Below are 23456 nucleotides of genomic sequence, written 5' to 3'. Positions count from 1 at the left end.
AATGCTTGAAATTTAAAAATATATAAATATGTTTTGGAATTTATTCACAAAAAGCCAACAATACTACATCACGTTGACACCTTAAAATTATTTTCAATTCAAGTATCTATTCACCATGCGGCGAGTGGATTGATTACTTTCAGCCTGGTGATTTAAGTCATAGAAAATCAGGGATGCCAACAGACCAATGACAAAATAACAAAATTTGAGTTTGTTTTCATGGCGGTCAATATGGACGACGAAGCACAACTTTTATTTTTCGACACATTTTCGCACGAAACGTCTGAAGTAAGCTTTTTGTCACTTGTTTGTTGCCACGGCATGATCAATTATAATTTTAATTAGGATAAATTTTTAACACTTTGGTAAAACCCCGATTCTAAATATAAAATAATTGGCTTTTCATTTTTCACACAACTTGATTTGCCGGATGATTTGTTTTTATAGTTGGCATTGATTGATTTTAATTTCAGGAACTCAATTTAGACTTGGTGCAATTTCCAAAGCCTGTTTTACTTTCGGAAGTGCGGATCATACCTTTGGGCGCTAAGGTCCAAGCCGACTTTCCAGGCGGAGTGCGTTTGGGGTAGGTTGACAAGTTATTTTTCTACTTAATTGCAACTAGAATATTTTCCAGAGCCACAAACCCTTCACAGTTCACGATAGAATTTTTCGTCAATGACCTGAGCAAACCTGGCGCGGCGACCTTCGAAAGTCTTGGATCTCTGGAGTACAAGCAGAATGGAAACATACAGCTGCCCTTTGACAGGAAATCCATCTCGGTAAGAAAAGAAGGCAATGCTTAGGAAATTAAAGTTAAAATTATATTTTCCCTTGAAACTTTAAAGCAAATTCCGACTGATGGTCTGGTTCTGCGAGGACTGTACACGACCATCACGCTGGCTGTGTATGGCAGCGTTAGCAAGAGCCTGACAGATAACACAAACGCCAGTTCTTCGGCGCATGCAGCTTCTGCTCAGAATGTAGAGACTGAGAGTCGATCGCCACGACCCGAGTGGACTTCAAATGACTCTGGGAACGCTCAAAGGTTGAATTAAGATTTGATTTTGTTATGATTTATTAAGTTTTTATGTAGATTCAAAGATTCTCAAGAACAATACCCAAGGAACTATTCACAAGACACAAGGACCTATCCGCAGCAGGAGTATGGAGGCAATTTTGGAGATCAGTGGAAACAGTCTCAGGTACACATTTTAAATTTCGTGAAAAGTTAAACATGGCTGGAAAATTGTATTCAAGAAATTCTGCTTAAATTAATTTTTTGCTCATTCAGAATTCTGGGGATGGCTATGAGAAGGAGCAATGGGATAGCCAGCGCGGCGGCAATGAGCGCTGGGAACGTGGCGAGGGTGGACCTGCAAGGCACGGCGCAGGCCGCGGTAACTGGGAGTGGAACGAGGCGAGGACAAACGACTACCACGAGCGGCAAGAGTGGGGCGGCAGCCGCGGCGCGTCCAGACGCAGCTGGGACGAGTCGAACGCTCGCAAGAGGCCGCACACGCCGCCGATGGACGAGAAAAAATGGACTAAATCGAATGAGAAGCCTCCCGCCGAGGTGGAGGCCAAAGGTATTTCAAAGCTCAAGAGACGCTACAGTGCGGGCGCGAACTGCCTCCTCAGCGGGACAGACACTTTTAAAGCCCTTCTTTTCTTGTTGACCTTGCTTGGGCGTAGACTTTAGAACTGAACTATTTGACATTGAGTATGATGGTGGACACTTGTTTCGTTATTGAACTCTTCCTCGGCCATGTTCACTTAATATTAAGGTATGTTCATAGCTGCCATACGAATTCTCGTGTTGGAAATGATGCTTATTATTTTTGTGACATAGACATACATCACCTCTCTGTCATTCCTCTCTGGAAAGTAGTGAAAGTCTTGCTAATTTTCATTTAGAACTGCGTATTTGAAAACCAGAGAAATGGTTCCCACTATTTCCACATGTGCAGAACTGATCTGGCGAATAAATTAAATGTTGATATTTGCACCCCCGCAATTCCTTTAGAGAAGGGTTCACCCAGTCTTCATTTAAAAATTATTTAATACTTGTGACCTATTTTTTATGTGAGATCAGGGCGACGACTTCATTGGCTTATGGGATTTTTGAAGCTAAATACGTTCTTCAAGGGTCACAAAGTAAAATCCTCCATTCAAATTTGGTATTTCTCTTTCAAGTTGCGAGTTTCACTATCTTTCCGTGCTGAAATTATGTCGAGGTCCCTTAAAGGTGTGCGTCAGGCAGATTGCTTGGTTAAAGACGTGCCTTACGACACGACATATTGAACATTGGGTTTCAGAAGAAAGTACTGTTGCCACTCCGTTTGAGGCTCTGTCTCCTGGAGATGTAGAGTCCATTTCATCTGACGGGGACATCGGGGACACTTTCGATGACGGAGACTTGGGCAATGGCGTTGAGGCGAACTCGCCTGTTCAAGAGCCAAACCAGGAAAATAGTCCCCTCTCCACTCCTGACCAGGACCCTGAGCAGTATGAACCAATCTTGAGCGATGAAGACATGGACGATGCGGAGGTAGAGAAATGTAATTAACAAATAATGCTACTTATCTATTGTTTCCAGTTTCAGGACTATGAATTCGACGACATCAAGGATATCCCAATTGAGAGAACGCCACTGTTTGATCCAAATAAGCCGCTGCGGACTCTAGAAGTAAATTGAAGCAAAAATTCGAACTAGCTGAAACGAGAAAATTTTCATTCTTATGTTTAAACATTCAATTCAGCGCTAATAAATTTAATTCGAGTGGGGATTATGAATTAATAACTTCATCAGGTCAAGTGGATTTGGAATTTAATTTCAAATTTTTCAAACAGCAAATTTTTATTAAAATCTAATTTTTATACCAAGTAATTAATTTCTGCTCATGAAAATGAAATCATGCGAAAATTGCGTTTCATGCACTGCAGACAGGGAAAGAGATAATCACAAATATTAAATTTGAAATACCACAAAATACCATACTATCATTTCAGAATTTGTCTGATCCGAGCTTAAGTGTTGGAGAGAATATGAAGCAAAACGCCAAGTTGGCTGCGAAAGTTGATCCAAGCAGGTTCATTGAGCTTGCTGATAAGATCAGATCTTCAGAAGACATGTCTGAAACCTGGGTGGAAAATCTAGAGCAATTGGCTCCATTGGTTCCAACTTCTCTTCACTTCAAACCTGGTGCGCAATTCAATTAATGAAAAACACCAAGATTTATTTGATGAATTATTTTTTCAGAGTTTTTACCAAAGTTAGTTAGCTGGGTGAAAATTGGTCTAGACGTGGAGAAGGCGAAGGAGCAGGCGGTGCCAGCCTTCAAGGTGCGCCACCTCAAGGCGGGACTGCGTCTTGCGTTTTCACTATGCTCTGCTGGAAATGACGCCCTTGCCTCCCTGGTGGACGCGGGCCTGTTTGGCATGATCACGCAGCTCTTAAAGGAAGACTGCATGGCCCTGTCGCTGAAGCTGCTGGGTATTCGGGTTCTGGACTGCACCCTCTCCAACAGCAACACAATGGAGCGGTTCTTTGAGTTTGAGCCAGAGCGAGGTCGCAATGGCGTGAGCTTTGTGCTTGAGCTGTGGCGTAATACCAAGGTGACCAGGGTCAAGTTCGCCCTTAACAACCTGGTGCGGAAGATCAACCTCTACGAGACGCTGCGGTTCATCCAGCAGGCATGCTCGGACGCAAAATTCGACCAGGACTCCAGGGTCAGGCTGACGTGCGCATTTAAGTTTGTTCAGGACGCGTTCACAGACATGAAAATGAAACTCGGCCAGTTCAACCGCTTCCTCCCGGTGGCTGCGCACTTCAACTTCCCTGTCAGCACGCATGAACCACACGTGGCAGTTTACGCGTTCATGAAGTCAGCCAAGCTGCTTGAGTGCTTCCTGGCGTGCCTGTCCGCCGTTGAGCCGGACGACGAGCTGTGCCAGCAGGTGCTGGCGCTGATTGGCGGTCTGCTCAAGGAGGAGCACGGCCTGCGATTCCTCGCCTCGCAGCCGGGGCAAACGCAGGTGCTGATCCGCGCCCTGACCGATCTGAGAGAGCCGCTCGGCGCTGAGCTGGCTTACTGCATGCGCATCCTGGCCGTGCTGGACGAGCTGGCCAACGCTGACACTGATGAAATTCGCTCAGAGGACGACATTGAGACGTTTAAGGCGCTGCAAATTTTGTGTGAGACCCCGGCTGGCCGGCTCAACGTAGCGCAGGTTCTCTCCATGGCCGACCACTCAGAGCCGCTGTTCAAAATCGCTAAGGCTACGCCACCAACGTCAGCGTCCCGCAACCTGAGCCTCGACTTGATCCATTCAACTGTGTCCATGGTCGACTGCCCTGAATACCTTTTCCGTTACCAGCAGCACCTCAGCCAGATCTTCACCGAGGAGAACAAGCTTGCCCACCTTGCCTTTTGGGTCAAGCATTTTGACTGCTCTAACATCCAAACGCTGTGCCAAGAATTGAACGCCAACATAGACAAAGCCAAATCCAACGCGGAGGAGCTGGTGCCCATCGTCAGAGCCCTTAAGTACCTGGCCCTGCCCAAGCTGGACGACAGTCTAGATGAGTTCGAGAACGCCAGCAAGAGGCAGATGCTGCTTGAGCTCTTCTCGCATGACGGCCTCTTCATCCTGTCCAATGTGCTGGCATCGGTGGCCTCGGCCTTCGAGCACCCTGAGCTGCACGCCGCCACCCTCTCCGGCATCAAGGGGCTAAACCTCATTAATCTGATTCTGCCCTGTCTCGCTCTGCTCAGGGCCATCTTGACGCTTGTCGCGTCCAGCCAAGGAGCTGAGTTCAAGTAAGTATTTAAACGCTGATGATAATTTTATTTTCTTTGATTTTACGTTGTTAATCCACTGCTCTTGTGATTCATCTTTTGGCTATACTGGCGCTTATAAAACCTTTAAATTTGTATGATAAATGTCTCTTTTGGTCGAGTTTTATTCTGGGAGTTTTCCAATAGAAACGTTAATCTCTTTTGTCTTTAGGAACCAGCTGTGGCATAGGGTTCACTGCATTTCGCAAAACTGGTCAATAATTTTAAAACTATTGAAATCAATAAGGATAAAGTTTTGTTATTCATTTATTATCAAGTGAAAGCTTTAAATTTGACCATTTTTTACTTTGTTTTATTTTTCCCTCAAATTTGGATCCAACCAACAGATACTGCTTAAAATTGGAAACACTAAAACTACCATTTTTCTACAAATCAGCATTTAGCATTAATTTAATCGAGTTAATTTCAGGAATCTCACACCAGTTGGACCTCTTTTGAGCATCTATGAGCTGCTGCACGCGTATAGGAGCGACACACCGTTTTTTGCGAGCGTGAACGAGAGTCTGCAGCTGACGGTGAAGTCGTTGATGGCGTACACACAGCCATGCTCAGAGGAACAGCTACCCAAGAGTACCTGGACGCAGATGGCGGCCGAGGTGTTCAAGCACATTTCGCTGCGGCCGAACACTGTGCTGCCGGGGCTGGACCTGCTTTCGAAGCTACTGCCTAAACCACTGCCGGTCTGCGGCACCAGGCTGATAAGAAGTGACGATGAGAAGCGCATTCTCACTTTCTACCGGCTGTGGGGAGCGCACTTACACCCGCTCGCCTCCGCCATACACGAGATGATCAACCTCTTCGGCGTCTCGTCTGTCCGCAAACTCGCCACTAAGATGCTCGAAATTTGCCGACTCATTTCTGATTTGGGGCCCAGTCTGGCCTTGATTGTTGTGCAGTCTGTTGTCGAAGGCTTGGTTTCCAGTATTAAATTGGACCGCAAATTGGTTAGTCTGCAGCAAACAAATCTTATTGCTAGTAGATTTAGATTTTATTGCTCCAACATAAAAAATGTTTATAACTTTTAACCACTGGGGGCCAGATGCGCGTTTGAATTGGTTCGCGCCGGTCAGCAATTTAGAGCTCTTTTGCTTTCTGTACGAGTTTCAAGAGTGCTTTTCTTCTCCAATCGGCATAATTAATTCATGTTATATATGCTAATAATATCATATTTTTGTTAATAACTCGTTTCTTAACCACATTTTCATGAGCCTGAATCCCCAGCTGAAGCCATAATAGCGCTTTGCGTGAATCTAGCCCCCAGTGATTTTAATTTTAATTTAAGACTAAACTAACTATTTGTATAATCTTCTCTCACAGGATCAATTTCGTGATTTCAGGACTACAATTCAGATTCTACGCGAAGGAGGCTGTGCCTATTGACGGCTCTTAGCGCTCGGGGTGCGCCGAAAATTGCTCTACTCCACCTCTTGCGCACCGGTGGAACTGAGGAAAACGGATTAATCACGCTCTTCAATTGGGTAATCCATAGGAACGTGCAAGGTGAGCCAAAGTACTCCTTTGCAGGCACATATATGTTAACTCGTTTATTTTTTAGACAAACGCTACACGGAGACGAAACTCATTCTGCAGTTTGTAGACAATCTCTTCCAGCCGAAAGAGACTGTGTTCTCGTCCGAGTGGCAGTCCGTTCCAAGCAGAGAAATTATCCAATCTGTTTCCCATTGCCTGCTTGACTTGATCGCATTTTTGACAAAGGAACAAAAAAGCAGCCTTTCCAAGGACATAATTTCCGCACTCTCCGCTTTGCATTTAATTTCTGGTACAGAAGTCGGACTGCACTTTGTGAAAATGTCAGTTATATAACTATCGCCTTTCTTGCATCATAATCACTAATTTTTTCTCAGGTGTTTAGAAACTAAGTCCGAGTGTTTGTCGAATGTGTTCAGCTATTGTGTGGCAGTAGAAGACAACCGGGAAGAAATGCTTTCTAGAACAATCGTGCTTTTGAAAAAGTGCTACCCGTCGTTTGAGTCGTCACCTTCACAACTGTCAAAAATATGCGGATGTGACGTGGGCAATCAAGAAAATCATCCATTGAACCGACTTAATGAACTCAACCTGAGACCTGAAATTAATGACCTGTTCAAAGTAGCGTCTGCCGTTCAAGCTTCTGACCTACCCCTAGAAACAGGTATGATGTTTCTTCTTTCACATTAAAAAATTACCAGTTGGGTTGAATCGCTGAAAGGCTAAATCAACTCTGTGATTAGCTTTGAGAATGTTTCTCTCCTCAGTGACCAACAAATATGTTTATTTGTTTTTTCTTGTCAGACTATCAGACTAAATTGTTATTAATTAATTAAAGCCAAAAAATTGAATTTGAACTTCATACAAAAATGATGTTTGCAAATATAAAATGAATACAAAATTATTACAAAGTTTTAGAGACTGAAGTTCCTACGGTGCCAGTGGCAGAGCAACTACCCGTGCAATTCTTGCTGCAAGAGCCGACGAGGGAGAGTGAGCCCCCAGCGGAACTGGATCTGCCAACGCTGCCAGAGTCGAAAGAACACCTCAAAATCCTGGACCTTGCTGAACTTGTGGCCGCCGCCCTGCCAGATGTTAATCTGGCGCAGGAAATAGATAAACTGAACAGTATGCACCGTGGAGACGACATGCGACTAAGTCAAAACGACGTGTCTCTCTCCAGGGAGAGGGCTGTGCGTAAACCCATGTGTAAGTTTTATTTTTAATATGGAAGCGAAAGCCCAATTTTCCCAAAGGATCCTATGGAAATATAAATAATTTCACCCATTGCTGGTAAAAATTACTTTGAATCTAAATCAGAAGGGATTTTAAGTGTGTTAATAGTAATTGGATATAACAAAAATTATATTTACCAACAAAAGATTTGATTCAGTTTTGAAAATGCAGCAAACTTTTTGCTTCTAGCTGCTCCAATACGAGGAAGACTGCTTTTCCCAAGATCTGTGCCATCATCAAGAGGAGACACTTTCCGATCGCGGCCACCAAACACGTCACGACCACCATCTCTGCACGTTGACGATTTCCTTGCCCTTGAGAGCGCCGGCCAGCAGCCGACGGGACCTACTGGCTATAACAAGCAAACAATGCGCGCAGCCAAGGTGACGAATCTGAATTACTTGTACTACTACTAGGAGAAGGCGAGACTAACTGATCTTGCAATCGCAGGATTTGCTTGTGCCCAGACAACGCATGCGGGGAAGGTCGATGGCGCCAGACCGAAGTGGCAGATTCATGGCAACCCCAGCTCCCACATACAGAAGATAGTGTTAACCAATGGCAATTAAAAGATTTTATCTTAGAAAAACCATTTAAATTTGTTTTATTTTTTATACGAATTTCCAAGCTTTAGAGCCATTGACGGCGTGAATCCTAAATTTAGCAAGTGTAGTGGGTTGAATGGTTTCTTGATTCCTGAAATAAGTTGTAAGGGCTATAAACGACACGCTTGGACGAGAAAATTTGAACATTTACCTTGAAGAACTTGGGGTGTAGGGATATCATAGAATACCAAGTAAGCAGCAAGACACTTGAGAATATGGCTGTCGGTGGTTGACAGAGTGCGACCATTAGAGTAGTCTTCAATGTGAGGTTTCAGACCTTTTAAAATCATTAAACTAAAAGTCGCAGAAAAATCATAATAACTTACGAGACTCCAGGGAGTCCAATGCCGCACGCGTCCTTGATACAATGGAAATTGCCATCTCTGTTGAGATTAATGGCGTGAGCTTGGAGGTCTTGGACAGATGTTCAGCGATTTTCAAATGCAATTTGATCTGCCAGATGACGCTTGTGTCTGGCTCACCGTTTGCCAGATCAATGGTGCCCTTGATTCATTGAAACTATTAGCGATTGCTTTCCAGAGTTTCCATCAGACTCACAAAAAGAAATGACAGCAAAATTGGCAGCAGGGATGACTTGTCGTGAACGCAGCAGTCATATGTGTACGTTTTGATCAAATCTTTCAGTTCCCTCTCCTTGTCAGTGTCACCAGGTGCGTCCTTGAGGAACAGTCCCGCGAAGTCGACCAGCGGATTTTGCGACGAGAAGGCCAATATGGAATCCATCTAAATAAAGTCGTTGAGGATTTAACATATTTGATTTATCTTGTGCGTACCCTGGCAGACCAACAAACTGTCTTTTCATGCGTGAGAGATTTGGCAAACATGGTCCTAAAGCCCGACGGATCGTCTTTGTAAGACAAGCAGCCTGCCTTCTTTTTGATGGGCAATGAGTGGTTCATTTTCAGCAAGTTTCTGCGAATAACTTGTTAAAATGGAAAAAACGTAGCTTTGCAGCACACTCACATCAGTTGGTTCCAGTTGCGGCCTTTTTCAAAGGTGATGGGCCAGTACCTTTCGTCTGTGACATTAATCTATAAACATTGATTCAGTTATTTTTCAGTTCAGTTTTCTCATTTTTATCACTAATAAAATATAGTTCCTGTGCTAGCTAATTTAAGTCAAAAGTTAAATTGGTTACTTGTGTCTCACCTCCTTGATAAGATGCAGCTCTGGCAGCAGGCAGGGCGCTTTGAGGACGACTTGCTGGTTCTTGTACCAGGGCGTGTCCAGGTAGACTATTTTCAGACTGGTGTAGTCGCACTTAAAATAGTCGACATCACGGGGAAGCAGGAGCCGAGGCTCCGCCGCCAGCACATACAAATGGCGGAAGGCTTGAAGGTGGTACCTGAAAATTCGATCATTTTAAGACCTACCTGCCTGATAAAAGGACAAAAAACTCACCTGTTGTCGTTGGAATGTGTAGGGAATTTGGGGAAGAAGGCGCAAAGTAGGGCTGCGACTGACTGTGCTGACGTCGACAGCGTGTAGCGGCCGCCGCCGAGGAACAGAAGGCCCATGGCCATGTGCGTGGCCAGGTGCGACCCATACGTGACCACCGCTTGTGTTGGCCCAACACGCGAACGCAGGAATCTACACAGCCGCAGCACTGTTAAGTCGCCAGTGCCAGCCATAACCTAATAAAACAAAACAATTTCATACAAAATCTTTTATCATTTGTGCATTTTTAACTTTTAAAATTGTAACAAACTCACACTGATATCGTTTACAAATTTCAATATTTATATTTTTTAAGAGGAAAATATTTTTTTTATGGAAACTACAGAAGTCCAGCCAATTTTGGAGAAATGATACTTAAGGACATATTACAAGGTTATACAAGATTTAAATTTGATAAAATTATACTGCTGATATGAAAATTGCATTTAGTGGCTGATTTAAAAAATAGAGTTTTTATAATAATTTTCCAGAACCCATAATGGCAGTTGAAGGTTCACAAAAAACGAGCTGGAAATATATGTGTCAAGTTGTGGAACTCACCATGGCAAGGGAGAGAACAATGACATTGATGCAGGATTCGACGGTTGACTTGCCAGCCAGTTCAGCAATGGACTTGCTGAGCAGCGAGATGAAGTGGTTGGCGTAGTAGAACAAAGTCTCATAGGCTTCGTTGTTCGCTGATCCGGCGAACCTAAGGCCCATGGCCATGCAGGAGCCAGCCAAAATGTTGCAGTACGCCTGACTGAATGTCCAAATTAGTTTGATTTTAGTTGGAAAAGGTGCTCATACTTCATTGTTTCCAGATCAATGGAAGGGTCAGTGCCAGGCTGCGGCTTGGATAAGGCGAACGGACGGATGGTTTCTGGCACGTTGCTCTCGACCCACTCCTTGCTGGGCACGATCTGGTCCCACATGATAAGGCCCTTTGCCAAAATCCGCAGCAGCAGGAAATCAGGCCGGATGAAGTCCAGTAAGTACTGCGTGTCAGGAGCTTCCATCCAACTCGCTACAGACCTGATGGGAAAATTTCATTTAAATTTGGCATCACTAGACCAAAACTACAATCATGTCAAATTAAGTAGCGATAATTAAGTGTGGCATAGCACCAAAACAATCATTTTAGTTTTATGAGTTCAAGTACAATTTAAAATTCATCTTCATAAATTTCATAAATAACCAATTTAAGCCTGGTTTTAATTATATTCAACCAATTTAAGATTAACTCAATTTAAAATTGTTGGCAGAGGGAAAATCTCAATTCTACTTCAATTTGTTTTCCAGAAAACAGAAAACTTGGCTCAATAAAATTTTCTGATGCTAAATATTCATAAAAAGTTGTATTTAACCAAGAAACTTTTTTAAAAATTGTAAAAAATAAAATTAAACTCTCGAAAAATGACTCACTCATTGCCTGTGCGGAAATAGAGCATTCCAAGTGCCAATGTGGCTCCAGGGCACGTGACGTGGACATTGACGTAATCGCCTTCTCTGATCTGATAGCTTGGGTTCTTGTACTTTTCCCTCTGGGAAACTGCAGTATTATTTGTTAAAATTTTATTAAGATGGGAAATAATTGGGAGCGAACCTGGAAGTTGTCGCACGTGCCCGCCGACCATGTAGTGGTGCAGGGTGTCAGGAATGGCGAGATCCTTGAGGCCCGCCATGTGTCCATTGCCCTGGCCCAACACAACCAGGCCCAGGGCTAGTCCTGCAGCCAGCGAGTACGATTCTCTATCCACGCAGTTTTCCATTTCAGGTCCAGGTGGGCGACCTGATTAGTTTCACAGTTCAAGAAATAATTCACTCATTGCATGAGTTTGAAAAGTATTACCGATCTCGGATAATAGAACTTCAGCGATGTGTCGATGCGCTGAGCCTTGGTACAGTAAACCAAGCCCAAGCAGTGCGGCCACCTGGATATTTTGGGCAATGTTAAGCTCCAGTGAGGTTGGTGGCAGCATCGCTTCAATGTGCAGGCAAATCGTCCTGATCGCCTGAGACGCTTCTTGGTCGCCGCTTCCTGAAGCCTCACGTTAATGATAAAATCCCTGGCAATGGAGTTGAGTTACACACCTCTCTTGCTGGCAGCAATACCCAAAAGCAATCCTACACTGGTCATTTCATGGCACTTGTTCAGGTACTCGTATATTTTAAAGTTTTTCAGCGTTTTCAAGTGTCCGTTCAAACCAAGCGCCATCAAAAAGCCAGCGTGCTCAGTCGTTGAGTCAGCGCTTCCCTATATAAAGGCAAATAAAATAACTGATTATTTTTCTGACGGCTTTTCACTAGGAAAAATAGCTACCAAAAAGGAAAAGGGCAATGTATTAATTGAGAATATACATTTTTAATTATTAAAAGAAAATTAAAATCCCTGCTATTCACTAACTTAAGTAAAACAGGGGTAGAACAAAAAAAATATTCCTAGCAAAAATCACTGCCATAAAACATTATATTAAATATATTGTAGAATGCAAACATATTTTACAAACCTTTTGGCGGTTGTAGCCGATCCAAGTGGAATCAATTCCTGGCGCGTTGGGGCTGACTTTGAGCCCAGCTGCTACTCCATTGTGGAAGAGAGGCCAGTAATTCATGTTGGCCACAGTTTCAATGTGGGACAAATCAACAGTCGTTCCTCTGACCGGGGACCTGCCAGTCAAACACAACTTGGGTATTGGAAGAGGCTCCAGTACGACTGGCTCAACAGACGCCAAGGTGAACATTCCCCTGAGAAAAGAAAACGTGAGCACAATATTTTGAAGAAGTTTGAATGGTACCTTCCAACTGGCAAGGCCAGAGTTCTGGTGCACAAAGAGAGGAGCTGCTTCTCTTGCTCTTCAATGTAGTCATGGTCTGAAACTTCAGGCCGCTGTACGACGGTGATCTTTACTGGCTTGGCCGCCTGCAGCATACGCCGCACGGATGCCACCCGCTGGTCCTTGGGAAAGCGCAGCTGCAGGCCCTCCAGCTCCAAGTCCTCCATTCCATCCACAACCTCCTCAGTTGTGTTCTCCTTCTGGACGTTGGGTAGCTTGTGCGGCGTAGTCATTGCCTCCCCTCGGTACAGGATCGCCAGGTCTTCCCTTCCAACTAGTTTGAATGCCTCTTCGGACCAGTCTGGAGGAGGATTCTCTCGGCACTCAGACAAGGCGCACATGAACAGCAGAGCAATGCTTCCAGGCAGCCGTTCAATCACACTTTGTGTAATATCTAAAGGTGAAGATAGAAAATGTTCAATGGATTAAAAACAATGTTTGTTCTTACTTCTTTGGACCATCAACTGAATGGCTCTTTCAGCGACACTTGTTGTGTGTGGAATTTTCTCCTTTTCCAACTCTTTCCTCAAAAACGATGAGCCGCTGTAGTGTACAAACGGCTCCAGGTCAATTTTTGGATTTTTCACGCCCATTGTAAGCAGAGCGGTCAGCTGAATTAGTTTAAAATTAAACGATTGGGTATTCCTGCTAAAATTTCCTTACTTGGACAATATCTCTCGACAAGTCGTTTACATTTGCCAAATATGGGTACGGTCGAGGCTGCCGACTTGGACAGTCCAAAAACGTTTGTACCATGTGCATTATGGACGATGGCTCAGACACTTTTAGGGTCAGTTTACTGAGGTCGCTTGGTTGCATTTGACGTTCCTTTGAAATCAGTTGACAGCAAATTTCATTTTCTTTGTAATGTATGTTACCTGGCTATTGTATGGACGGCACAAGTGAGGGTAGTCCTTCCAATAGTGCTCGATATACATTGGCACCTTTAAGTCACTGGCCAGCAAGTGCAGCAGCTGGGCAAGCTGAGGGAGGTCTGATTTGCACAGAACGTCCAGTTTCATTTCCTACAGAACGTTTTCAATTATAAGCACTTGACACGATGAAAAGCAACGTAATACTTCATAAAGGAGGTGAAGGGAGGCGAGAATAGATTCAAATGCCTTGAAGAGCGGGGCCTGCGTATTGATTCTGCCGTCGGTTGCATTTGATTCAATGCTAAACAACTCAGGGCAGCTTATCTTGAGCACTGAGCACATGTCTGACAGTTCCTTTTGGTGGTTTGACATGACCCAGCTCCAGTCATCCCTGCTCCCAGACTCTGACTTCTTTTTCCGCTTTTCCTGCGGTGCGCAATTCGCATCGTACTTTTTGATAATTTTCAGCTTCTCCACCTCGTAGCCCATCAAGCCTAACGTGAGAAGAAGGTGTAAAAATATATTAATACTAGGAGATTAGGATAAGATACCAAGAAGCGCTGCCAAGAATAGCTGCCACTCAGTCTCTGCCGTGATATCTTGGGAGCCTGGCGCGTTTCTCGCGCAATACCATTTGGTCAGCAGTTGCATGGCACTTTCCCTCTTCAAAGCTATCCGCAGCGTTTGAATGCATTTCCTCACTGTAAAAAACACGATAAAATCCTAAGGGTGTGATTTTTGAGTCGAGAAAATTTAATTAATATCCATAATTGAACTTATATACTCTTAGATTTTCGCGTGCACAGCGCTAGTATAAGCACTACAGCTACTTTATGGAAAATTTTAATAAATCTAACGAAACGACCATAGCTTTGCATTAGTTTAAAACAAAAAGTCAATGAAAATAATTTGGCTCCAAATAGCAAAAATGAGAACCAACTGTCTATGGTTAAACACCAAACATCCAAAAAAAATTTCACATTATTAACTAATCTATGAAACAAATATTTAGTTAACTAAATCCCCGATAATAACTAAATTTAAAAATGTGAATTCAAATAACTGATAACTGACCAAGCAATGAGGTATGAATCTCAGGTAGACCTAGTCGAACCATGTGCCCGTTGCTGAATTCCTATAAATGCGTGAGTTTTAACTGAAGTCCACGTTGATCATGTTTATGCAAAACTATACCAAGGTGACGCGTTTCTTGGCGGCGTCCCGGAGACACAAAACCTCATCTGTGTTTAGCTGACTCCCATCAAAACTAGCGCAGGTGCCCATTTTCATCGTCTTTGGCACTGGCGAAAGTACGCACGATGCGTCGGCAAACAACGAGCCCTCCATGGTTGTTTCCGCGCGCAGACTGCTCCTACGCACTTTGAACGAGCTCTCAGACAGGTGGAAGCTAGCTGGAGATGTAATCAGAGAGTGGAAGGACCTAGTCGCCACAGGCGTCTGCATCGGCATCAAATTGGGCAGGAAGACCTTGGACACGACGTCTGGGCCTGAGTAGAGAGTGACGCCACCGCACACGTCTAGCACCACAATCATCGGCAATTCCTAATAATTTATTTTATTAATATTAGAAAATACTGTTGATAAGTTTCTATTTTAATATATATGAAAAAACATTTTGCAGATAAAATTGGTTGGGACTGTTCATTCAATTCATCAAATATGTGAGAAGTATGTGATATTTAATTTTATATAAAATGCTTTTTTGCTCCTAAAAAAATCCATTTTATATTTTTCGAAAATCCTTTATTTTTATTCTAATTCGAATTTTAAGTGAAGGGAAATCGTGACAATCAATGTACAAAGCAATTTTAAAGAAGGTTTGAAGGTGTAAATTCAGCACTACTTACAGATAAAGGCACAGCGTCTTTGGCAGGAATACTGGTTCTAGTGCAGAAAATCAGCTGCTTCATACTATTCGTCTGCTCAAGCTTGACAAGAAAGAGCTCTTGTTTCCCAGTAACAAGGTAACACAGGTATGACTGGCCGACCAAGTCTGTGGTCAAAAACGCCTTCGAGGCGCCACCACTGCGACTGCTCTCCCTGCAAACAGAATTGGTTCACGCGTCAACAGCTTCAATCCTAAAATTTTGACTTACCTGGGAGACTCTGACCAGAGAAATTCGAGGCACACCTCTGGGTAGAGCGGCTGCATAGGCACGTCAACAGGCATGTTCAGGGGCGAGCGGCAGTCAATGGTTTCGCGCCGCTCAGAAATCGGGGTCCCCAAGCCTCCAAGGCTGTCGGCTAGACTGAATTTTCGAGACGCGTTGAAAGGGCTGGCCCTGATCCAAGAAGAATTAGTTATCACTTTTGATTAACACTGATAGAACAGGATACTTTGCATGGAACGGCGAGACCCCAGTCACCGTGTTGCGCCGACTGGTGTTTAAGCTGGTCATTGGCGGCGGACTCATCGGGGATGCAATGTATGAAGACCTACGCCTAAACAAATTCTCCCTATCAGTACTTGTGTCAGTGAGAAATACTCATTCTTACATATCTATTCTGCTGGTGACGGGGCTGGAGGCAGCCAGAGCAGATGGGATCGGCGAAGCACCAATCGTCTCCAGGGGATTCTCATGGTATGGACCGCTCAAAATGCTTTCACCAGTGAGTGACAGCTCAACAGCCCCTCTTGGCGTGAAGCTTTCCTAATTAACAAATAAACTTTTACTATTTTCCAGAGCTACAATTATTAAAATTTCAATAGTGAAAATTTGAATTAACACATCATTTTCCTTTGTGTTTTCTTTCAAATTTCTACTTAATTGAACCCATTTTTATCATAATTTTAAATCGAAAAAAATGGATTCAATGGGGCGGATCACGGCAACGCAACCTTGAGAAAAATGGCAACGCTGGGCATAAGGCAAGCATTGTACAGTGTTTCAAGGTCAAGCTAAAAAACGGTGCCGTGATCCGTCCCAATATTAATTAGTACTTATGCTATTAAAAATCAAAACCCATCTATGTACCTGAAGGGTGGCACCTCGAACTGTCCAGACGCTGTGTGATCCAGCCACTGAATCGTAAAGCATACATATTGATGGATCCTCACTGGCAAAGACAATTCTTTGTCCTGGATCCGTAACAGCACCAATGCGAGCTGAAACCAAAGTTGCAATATGGAATTTTTACTAAGCGGAGAAGCTTGAGCTGAAACTCACTGCCATGCTTGGTCATGACAGGCTTGATGTCATCGTAGGGGTGGTTGACACTAAAGATCAGCGGATATTGGATGGCGGAGATTTCTGAGTTGGCTGGCACGTCGGCCTCCATTTCCAGTAAGAGCCCATTTTTTATGGGCCAAATTTTGGAAATGGGGAAGGGAGAGCTGGCGACGTAGTCCCGGCCGTCCGTGGTGAAGACGTTGATGTTGTGCGTGTCCACGATACAGATGGCCTTGAAGGTGCCATCTAAAAATAATTAATTATGCATAGATTATAGCCAATATCAATTTCAAATTTTTTGCAACCTGTCGTCTCGTTGCGAAGGGGGAGTTGGTGCAGAGCGGGAGAATCCTTGAAGGTGGCCCAGCAAGTGAGATGGACTGGGAATTCTGAGGTAAACGAACGCAGGATCGTCCATCGGGAATGCGCGCCTTGGCTCCAAACCACGGTCCTGCCATTGATGTACAGTTCCTCCTCAGCACCGTCTATATCTGGACTAGCCCGAATGCACCACCATTCCTGAAAAAAATAAAGCGTGTCAATATATCAGCTCAGATTTTTGTTTCTTTGAAATTTATGTATCATATTTACCTTTCCAGCGTCGGAGAGGTCAATGTTGCTGAGCTGTTCCGCAAGTCGGTCATTCGGTTCGTCGGATCCAGAGACACCCGCCAACTGTCCGGGATGTTCCAGTGAGCGTCCATGCGGCAGCCAATCCTGTCAATGAAAAATTAATATTTTGCGTTTAGAAAAAAAATATGTATGATGATCTGCACCAACCTGGACATCTGTGGCGGCTATCATGGTCTGCTCTGGAGCTGCCAGATTGCCAAACAATGGAATAAAACCTTCTCCGGCCTCTCAATCGTGATCAAATATTTTGCAGCATGAGTTTAGTAAATATTTCGAGTTTTGACTCTAGTTGAGCGATTGTTTTGCCGGCAAAACAGACGGTGCCTGCTGTTTGTTTATGCAAGCGGAGGAAGGGGGTGTGTATGTATTGTGGAATATTCCATTCAAACGGATTTGGCGCTATATGTGCGTTTAATACGAGGATGTGACTACAATAGTGTAATAGTTAGTCCACTATTTGAAATTTAGTCGTTTTGTACATTGTCCATAACACACGTAAAACTTATTTTCTGTTAGAAAATGAAACTATTCAAACGAAAATTATTAAAACAGTAAATAATGGTATATTCTCAAAATTTCTGAGTTTTCTGAAAAGAAGAGTGATACATAATATAGGGATCGATTTCGATGAAAATAAAAATGGCATTTTTTTAAGATATCAAAATTTTTACTCTTTTCATAATTTCAATATTAAAATAGTTAATTTACAGCTAAAAAATACCCATGATTTAATTCACTTAAAAATATTCAAATGCAGTTGACCGGTTACAGTTTATTGCTCTCTTCAGGTCACTTCTTGTACCTGACGCCGATGAAGCAAATTATCGACACTATTACTGTCCACACAGCAGAGTAGGCAAAGCCATTATAGACGTCGGGGTATTCGATTCCCCAGCCCCTGGACATGATGGCTCGTAGGGTAGTGGTTGCCCTGGTGATGGGCAGAAACTCGGAGTAGGTGCGCAGGGCGGGCACCATGCCTTCAAGAGGCCACGCAATCCCAGAGAGGAAAACTACGGGCACAAAGCTGCCCAGTGATAAGTAAGACGCTGAGTTGATGTTGCTGCAGAAGATTGATATCAAGACGCCTGGAAATTAACTCATATATTTTTTTGTTTTTTTTTTCTAACAAAATTAATTTTACCCATAAAAACGCCAAACCAGCCAATAATTAGGCAGATAACTGCAATGAGGAGAATGGAGCCTTCATTTTCCAGTTTCAAAATGGCTAAACTGAGAGTGAGCACAATGAAAACTTGGATCATCATGAGAATGGTCTGGGTGACGATGTGCGAGACAAGCACCTCCTGCTCCGTTACTCCTGCTACCAATGCCCTGTCCCAAATCCCTTCCATGGTTTCGGTGACCATGATCACACACGTAATTCCTAAGCTCATGAAGTAGACAATACTGGAAGTTGAGGAAAAATATTAGGACATTTTTATCATGATTCGAATAAAAATTACGTCAAAATTGATCCTGAGGCCATAAAGTCGGTGAAGTTGGGACTGTTTCGCCCGAATATCGGCTCTTGAAACTGAAAATTTACACATATCATTAAATTAAAACTTAGAATAATTAAAACAATGTATAATTTTCACTTGGATTGGCGTGTCTCCATGCCTTGCTGATATATTGCAGTCCTGGAGAAGCTGTTTAGCAAATCTCTTGTAGCTCGCCAGCAGTTCCTTGCTCAAAAACTGAGCGATTGGCAGCTCTGTAGGCAAATTTAGTACGTTATTTTAAAATTTAAAATTTGGAGAAAGCATTGAATATTTTTCAAATTTTACCAGACATGTCGAGTGACACGGCGATTTCACTGTCGTCAATCAACTCGTCGCTCACTTCCTGCCAAACCTCCCTGCGCTCCTTCCACGCCTCTGTGAAGTTAGGGCCGATGTGGAGAGCGCCTTTGACCTTTCCACTTTTGACTGCATCTAATGACTCGTTCCAAGTGAGGTAAAATTGCTGCAAATTAATTGACAATTAAGTAGATTCAAGTTACAAAATTCAATAATCTGTCACTTACTGGCACGATTTGCTCGGGGTTGATTTCATTCATAAGTCTGCAGCTGAGGAAAGGAGGATCACAGCCAGGCTCAGCTAGCCCCACGCAGTTGGTCACATTGTCAAAACTGAGTTCCTCGTTGACGATGGCCAGGGGCAGACTTCGAGGCTCGTGGCCGACCGCATACACAAACACGAGCAGTTGCAGAATTGGGAACATCACCAAAAAATATAAAGACCTAAAATTTAAAAGTCATATTATGTGAGTCATGAAATCCATATGATTTAAATTTTTACCCTGGATTTCGGTAATATCTAAGAGCAGTCATCATCAGTTGAGACTGGAGCGCGCCTAGAATCGTAGGTTTGAGTTTTCTCATCTTTTTCCTCTCTTCCTGTTCTTTATCCTGTGTCGGAAGAAATTTTTTCATGATTTCATATACTGATTTAACTCTGAATTTAATTAGTACCTGAACTCTAACTACTGGCAGTGGCTCCTTTTCAATACTATCCTGAGATTGCTCAATGGCTGGTGATCTGCTTTGGCTTGTTATTCCAAGCTCCTTCAGCTCCTCCTGCCGTCTGCTCAACTTGAGGAAAACGTCCTCTAACGTTTCGCAGTCATGCTTCCTGATCAGATTTTCGGGCGCGTCCTCAGCCAACAGGGTTCCCTCACGCATCAGGCCTATCTAAATTTTTCTTGGGTTCTTTAAATCTTTTTATTGAATTTTTCAACTTACTTTGTCAGCTTGCCGCGCCTCTTCTATGTAGTGCGTAGTAATAATCACAGCCTTGTTCTGTTTCTGAGTAATTTCTACCAAGTACTCCCATATGCTGCGAAACAAAGATCGGACGTTCAAGCGAGGAAATGAAACTGCTTTATAGGAACTGACCTATGGCGCAAAACTGGATCGACTCCGACGGTCGGCTCGTCTAAAATGAGCAGTTCTGGGTCGTGTAACAAAGCGGCCGCCAGCGAGACGCGCCTCTTTTGTCCTCCGCTGACATAGCTTGGTGAGTTAAATTGACATAAAATCTGTCACAAGTTCTACCTGAGGTGGAGAATTTGTGTGTCCTTTGGCGGCAGCTCCAAAATTCCACACAGTAGGTGCATTCTGTCTTCAACCTCGTCCGTGGTCATGCCGTAAATTTTGCCAAAATAGTTCATTGTGTTTCGTATCGTGAATTCGTTCAGCAACGCCGTTTCCTAAAATAACAAAATTTGTAAAAAAATATATGAGGATCAGCAAACAAGCAACAAAGAAAAAAACGCACTTGAGGCATATAGCCGACTTTAGGTCCAGGCACGCCACTGCCCGGTGTTCCTGGCTTCCCTCCGAGCACCAAAATCTGACCCGACATTAATTTTCTCCGGCCGACTATGCACGTCAATAGAGTGGTTTTACCGCAGCCGCTGGCGCCGAGCAGGCCGTAACTGGAATAGTTTTGAAATAACGGCTGATTCGACACAAAAATAGTTTTTTGCTTTACATGCAACCTCTGGCGACCGTCATATTCAACTGGTTCAAAACGACGATAGGCTTTTTCTTTGAGCCGTAGAATTTGTACGCATCTTGAACGCTGACCGCCAGCTCAACGTCGGGTAGCACGTCCATCTCGGCCGACATTTATTTGCTGAAAATTAGAAACCTCTGTGGTCAGTCGGATATGTGTACACAAGACTTCGGAGGTCGGTATTAAAATTAATGTTTTCGTGCCGCAATGCATACGCGGAAACTTTTTACGAAGTAGTGAGCGTGTCCGTTTATGCAATACCGCCAAATATTATACAACCGCATGAGGAAGAAAGAGTGCGTGACAATGATCAAATTTTTATTTTATTTTTGTTTTATTAAGTGCGCAATCAAAACAAAAATTAAGTCGGAGTCGTTTAGCCTTCAACTCGGCGCTGACCGATTTATTGAGAGATTAGATTGGAGGAATAAAAATGATCGAGATGCGCGCGTGGCTTGAATAAAAACAAAACTCTCCTTGGCTCGGGCCAAAACTTTCACTTTGGCTTGCGCGCAACAACACTCCGGAATTGCTGCTGTTGCATTAGATTTTTAGGCATCATAGCTATCATGAGATAATGCAATTGACCTTGCTCAAATGCAATGCAGAATTTAGTTTTTGAACTGTATTGCATTTTAAACACGCTCGCGTCTCTCCGACAGAAAAGTTGCGGTATTGCGCAGTGAATTCTAAAGTGGCTCATTGTTTACACGTTGAATTGTCTTATGGTTCATATTTGGAGTTGAGTTTTAAATTTGCAAACGCAAGGAAGCTGTAACGCGTTGTTTATAATGAATAGCAAAAATCTGGCAAATCTGCCCTTCGATTTTTTTATTCAGCTAGAGAATGAATAAGCTGGAAGCAGGTGAGATTTTTCAATGCTGCGCTTTTTGTTTATTGGAGAAATTGAGGACGCTGCTCGCGCACGTCTTTTAGCTCCAGTAAAAGATTGCATCTAGGTGTTAGATCCTCTCTAGGTCTTTTTCTCTTCTCTCTCTGCTCCACGGTGTATTTTGTTCTGGTTAACTGCCTAAATTGTAGCTTAACTAAATTTACAAAAATCGCTTCCTATTTTATCGTTTACAATTTTGTGAACTACAATCACCAAAAGAAGAGTTTAAGAAGATTTAAAAACGGTTTCATCTGCGCAAATTCTTCTAAAATTCCTACAGAGTCTTGGTTTACGTGTTCCGATATCGAGTTTGAGCGAGGCTGAAGATGTGCAAAGGAGCATGGAAAGTGAAATGTGGGCCACGAGCAGCCTGAACGAGAACATGCGCCTTGCGTATACACAAAGCCAGGTCGCTTCTTAGTACTGCAAGTGTGCAAAAAAGGAGCAAAATATATTAACAGCTGCTATTCAGAAAAAGGAGCATTAGAAAACATGCTTACTTTGAATAGCAGACGAAAAGAAAGTTTATAGCACTTATAAATGGTATGAAAATTGTCACTGTCAAAATTCTCTATAGGACCGCTTTGATGCCATAATAACTATTCATTTGTAAAGCGTTGAGAAGCGGAAATTCCAACACATAAAAACTCTTTTTAATCAATGATATTGAGTTCCGTGTATTGTTGTTAATAGTTACAAAAATTGTAATAAATAAGCATTTTCATATTTTAAAAAATTTAAAAAAGGGGGATAAAAAATTTATATCTGTAAAATTTTAAAATTAAAACAATCGTATCAACTTGCTCTCACAAAAATGTTGTGTACCTTGTTGTTAAAAGCAACGACTTTTGTATCCCAAGTCAGGTCGGCACCGTCCCGAAGAAAGGAGGCATCACCGGGCACACACAGCTACGAGAGAGAAATGCGGCTCTTTTGCAGAAGCAAAACTCTCACCTCTCGCGCGTTTCCTTTCTGACGATTAAGCACCGTTGAACCCCCCACTCCACCCACCTTTGCTGAGCCTTTTGAGGGCCAAGGTTACTTTTTGAGAGACGTTTACAAGCGTCTTGAATGGCGCTATTAAGCACAAAAAATTGGTCAACAATGATCTATCAAATATTGATGTTTGCTTTAATGTGATCGGGATCAAATATAAAAAATGTGTGACAATCGAGAATTGAAATTTTATGAGGATTAAATTTTCCTTGCAGGAAACATAACTTCATTCAAAAATCTTATCTGCTTATCTTTTAATAGAATTATTGATTTTTTTTCTCAAATCTTTACTCTCAAAATTCAAATCCTACGCTGAAAGTGTTCATTGACTTTTAACGTAGATTAAAAGAGCTGCTGGTAATATTTTAACAAAATTTATCCGATTTCATATTAAATACCCTCTCTAAAATTAAATAAATAAAATTCCATCGTTATGATTTTAATTTTTTCGGGCACATATGTGGTCTACCGGCCAGTATTCAAAAAAAGAAAAAATACACAAATAATAAAGGGAGTTTTCAATTTAAATTAAGACCTATTTCCATAATAGGATTTTTTAAATATATCCTTGACAACTTGACGTTCTAAATGCAGACAATGCAGTTTACTCACCGCTCTTTGGTGTTTACCTACTCGTTATTACGCGTTAATAAATAAATTACTTCCTATACCTGTTTAGTTGAGCTATTGTGTTCTACACTTAACTCTCGCCGGAGGGGGAGCTAATTGCAAGTACTAAAGTAATTCACAAAACAAAATCAATATTTGTAAAAAGTCATGGTTTTATTAAAGCTTTCTATTTAAAATATATCCAAATTAAAATGTGTGCATGTGACACAAAACTATTGAATACATTTTACA

The 23456-nt window shown here is 42.7% G+C and overlaps 3 protein-coding genes across 6 annotated transcripts; 1 reads left to right on the top strand and 2 right to left on the bottom strand.

Annotated features, from left to right (window-relative positions):
• Positions 1-188: 188 nt before the first annotated feature.
• vir (VIR_N domain-containing protein) lies at positions 189-8178 on the top strand. Of its 4 annotated transcripts, none has more exons than XM_065487288.1 (17): positions 189-288; positions 474-586; positions 638-782; positions 849-1048; positions 1097-1205; positions 1295-1589; positions 2322-2551; positions 2600-2689; positions 3013-3205; positions 3263-4823; positions 5272-5806; positions 6200-6362; positions 6418-6673; positions 6728-7014; positions 7263-7559; positions 7776-7969; positions 8037-8178. In XM_065487288.1, the coding sequence occupies exons 1-17, from the start codon at positions 220-222 to the stop codon at positions 8133-8135; spliced, it is 4836 nt and encodes a 1611-aa protein (XP_065343360.1). In that variant the 5' UTR covers positions 189-219; the 3' UTR covers positions 8136-8178. The 4 variants fall into 4 exon arrangements, with proteins under 4 accessions (XP_065343360.1, XP_065343361.1, XP_065343362.1 ...); XM_065487289.1 differs by having other exon boundaries at positions 2319-2551; positions 2606-2689; XM_065487290.1 differs by having other exon boundaries at positions 2319-2551; positions 7269-7559.
• Positions 8160-17536, bottom strand: shtd (shattered). The gene is made up of 32 exons (XM_065487286.1): positions 17333-17536; positions 17144-17269; positions 16858-17071; positions 16550-16798; positions 16358-16488; positions 15879-16033; positions 15720-15824; positions 15479-15664; positions 15230-15422; positions 14556-14924; positions 14436-14496; positions 13913-14062; positions 13566-13855; positions 13365-13511; positions 13150-13314; positions 12935-13097; positions 12448-12880; positions 12160-12397; positions 11744-11906; positions 11502-11690; positions 11256-11441; positions 11075-11201; positions 10460-10684; positions 10211-10412; positions 9614-9846; positions 9362-9557; positions 9176-9243; positions 8986-9124; positions 8750-8935; positions 8518-8695; positions 8343-8468; positions 8160-8282 (listed from the first exon to the last, which is right to left on the bottom strand). Exons 1-32 carry the CDS (start codon positions 17354-17356, stop codon positions 8191-8193), a joined length of 5709 nt encoding a protein of 1902 aa, XP_065343358.1. The 5' UTR covers positions 17357-17536; the 3' UTR covers positions 8160-8190.
• A 294-nt stretch (positions 17537-17830) lies between these two features.
• On the bottom strand, positions 17831-22561 carry LOC135944775 (ABC transporter G family member 20-like). The gene is made up of 14 exons (XM_065491964.1): positions 22425-22561; positions 20684-20827; positions 20468-20627; positions 20245-20399; positions 20086-20193; positions 19933-20026; positions 19663-19881; positions 19490-19599; positions 19215-19431; positions 18976-19153; positions 18787-18902; positions 18652-18722; positions 18330-18595; positions 17831-18273 (listed from the first exon to the last, which is right to left on the bottom strand). Exons 2-14 carry the CDS (start codon positions 20818-20820, stop codon positions 17975-17977), a joined length of 2130 nt encoding a protein of 709 aa, XP_065348036.1. The 5' UTR covers positions 20821-20827; positions 22425-22561; the 3' UTR covers positions 17831-17974.
• Positions 22562-23456: the final 895 nt, after the last annotated feature.

Source organism: Cloeon dipterum, chromosome 4 (assembly GCF_949628265.1).
Source record: "Cloeon dipterum chromosome 4, ieCloDipt1.1, whole genome shotgun sequence".
Lineage (NCBI taxonomy): Eukaryota > Metazoa > Arthropoda > Insecta > Ephemeroptera > Baetidae > Cloeon > Cloeon dipterum.
The sequence above is the reverse complement of the archived record's forward strand: the minus strand, read 5'-3'. Positions and strand labels throughout refer to the sequence as shown.

What these genes read in the sequence shown, in the direction of transcription:
- vir (XM_065487287.1), top strand. Translation starts at nt 220, where the DNA reads ATGGCGGTCAATATGGACGACGAAGCACAACTTTTATTTTTCGACACA. An exon ending in GACTCTGGGAACGCTCAAAG is followed by an intron (nt 1,049 to 1,096) that starts GTTGAATTAAGA and finishes GTTTTTATGTAG; the next exon opens with ATTCAAAGATTCTCAAGAAC. An exon ending in CGCCGAGGTGGAGGCCAAAG is followed by an intron (nt 1,590 to 2,318) that starts GTATTTCAAAGC and finishes ATTGGGTTTCAG; the next exon opens with AAGAAAGTACTGTTGCCACT.
- shtd (XM_065487286.1), bottom strand. Translation starts at nt 17,356, where the DNA reads ATGATAGCCGCCACAGATGTCCAG. An exon ending in ACCTCTCCGACGCTGGAAAG is followed by an intron (nt 17,072 to 17,143) that starts GTAAATATGATA and finishes TATTTTTTTCAG; the next exon opens with GAATGGTGGTGCATTCGGGC. An exon ending in TATTTCCGCACAGGCAATGA is followed by an intron (nt 10,685 to 11,074) that starts GTGAGTCATTTT and finishes TTTTCCCATCAG; the next exon opens with GTCTGTAGCGAGTTGGATGG.
- LOC135944775 (XM_065491964.1), bottom strand. Translation starts at nt 20,820, where the DNA reads ATGTCGGCCGAGATGGACGTGCTACCCGACGTTGAGCTGGCGGTCAGC. An exon ending in ACACAAATTCTCCACCTCAG is followed by an intron (nt 20,194 to 20,244) that starts GTAGAACTTGTG and finishes AAGCTATGTCAG; the next exon opens with CGGAGGACAAAAGAGGCGCG. An exon ending in GATCCAGTTTTGCGCCATAG is followed by an intron (nt 20,027 to 20,085) that starts GTCAGTTCCTAT and finishes TTTGTTTCGCAG; the next exon opens with CATATGGGAGTACTTGGTAG.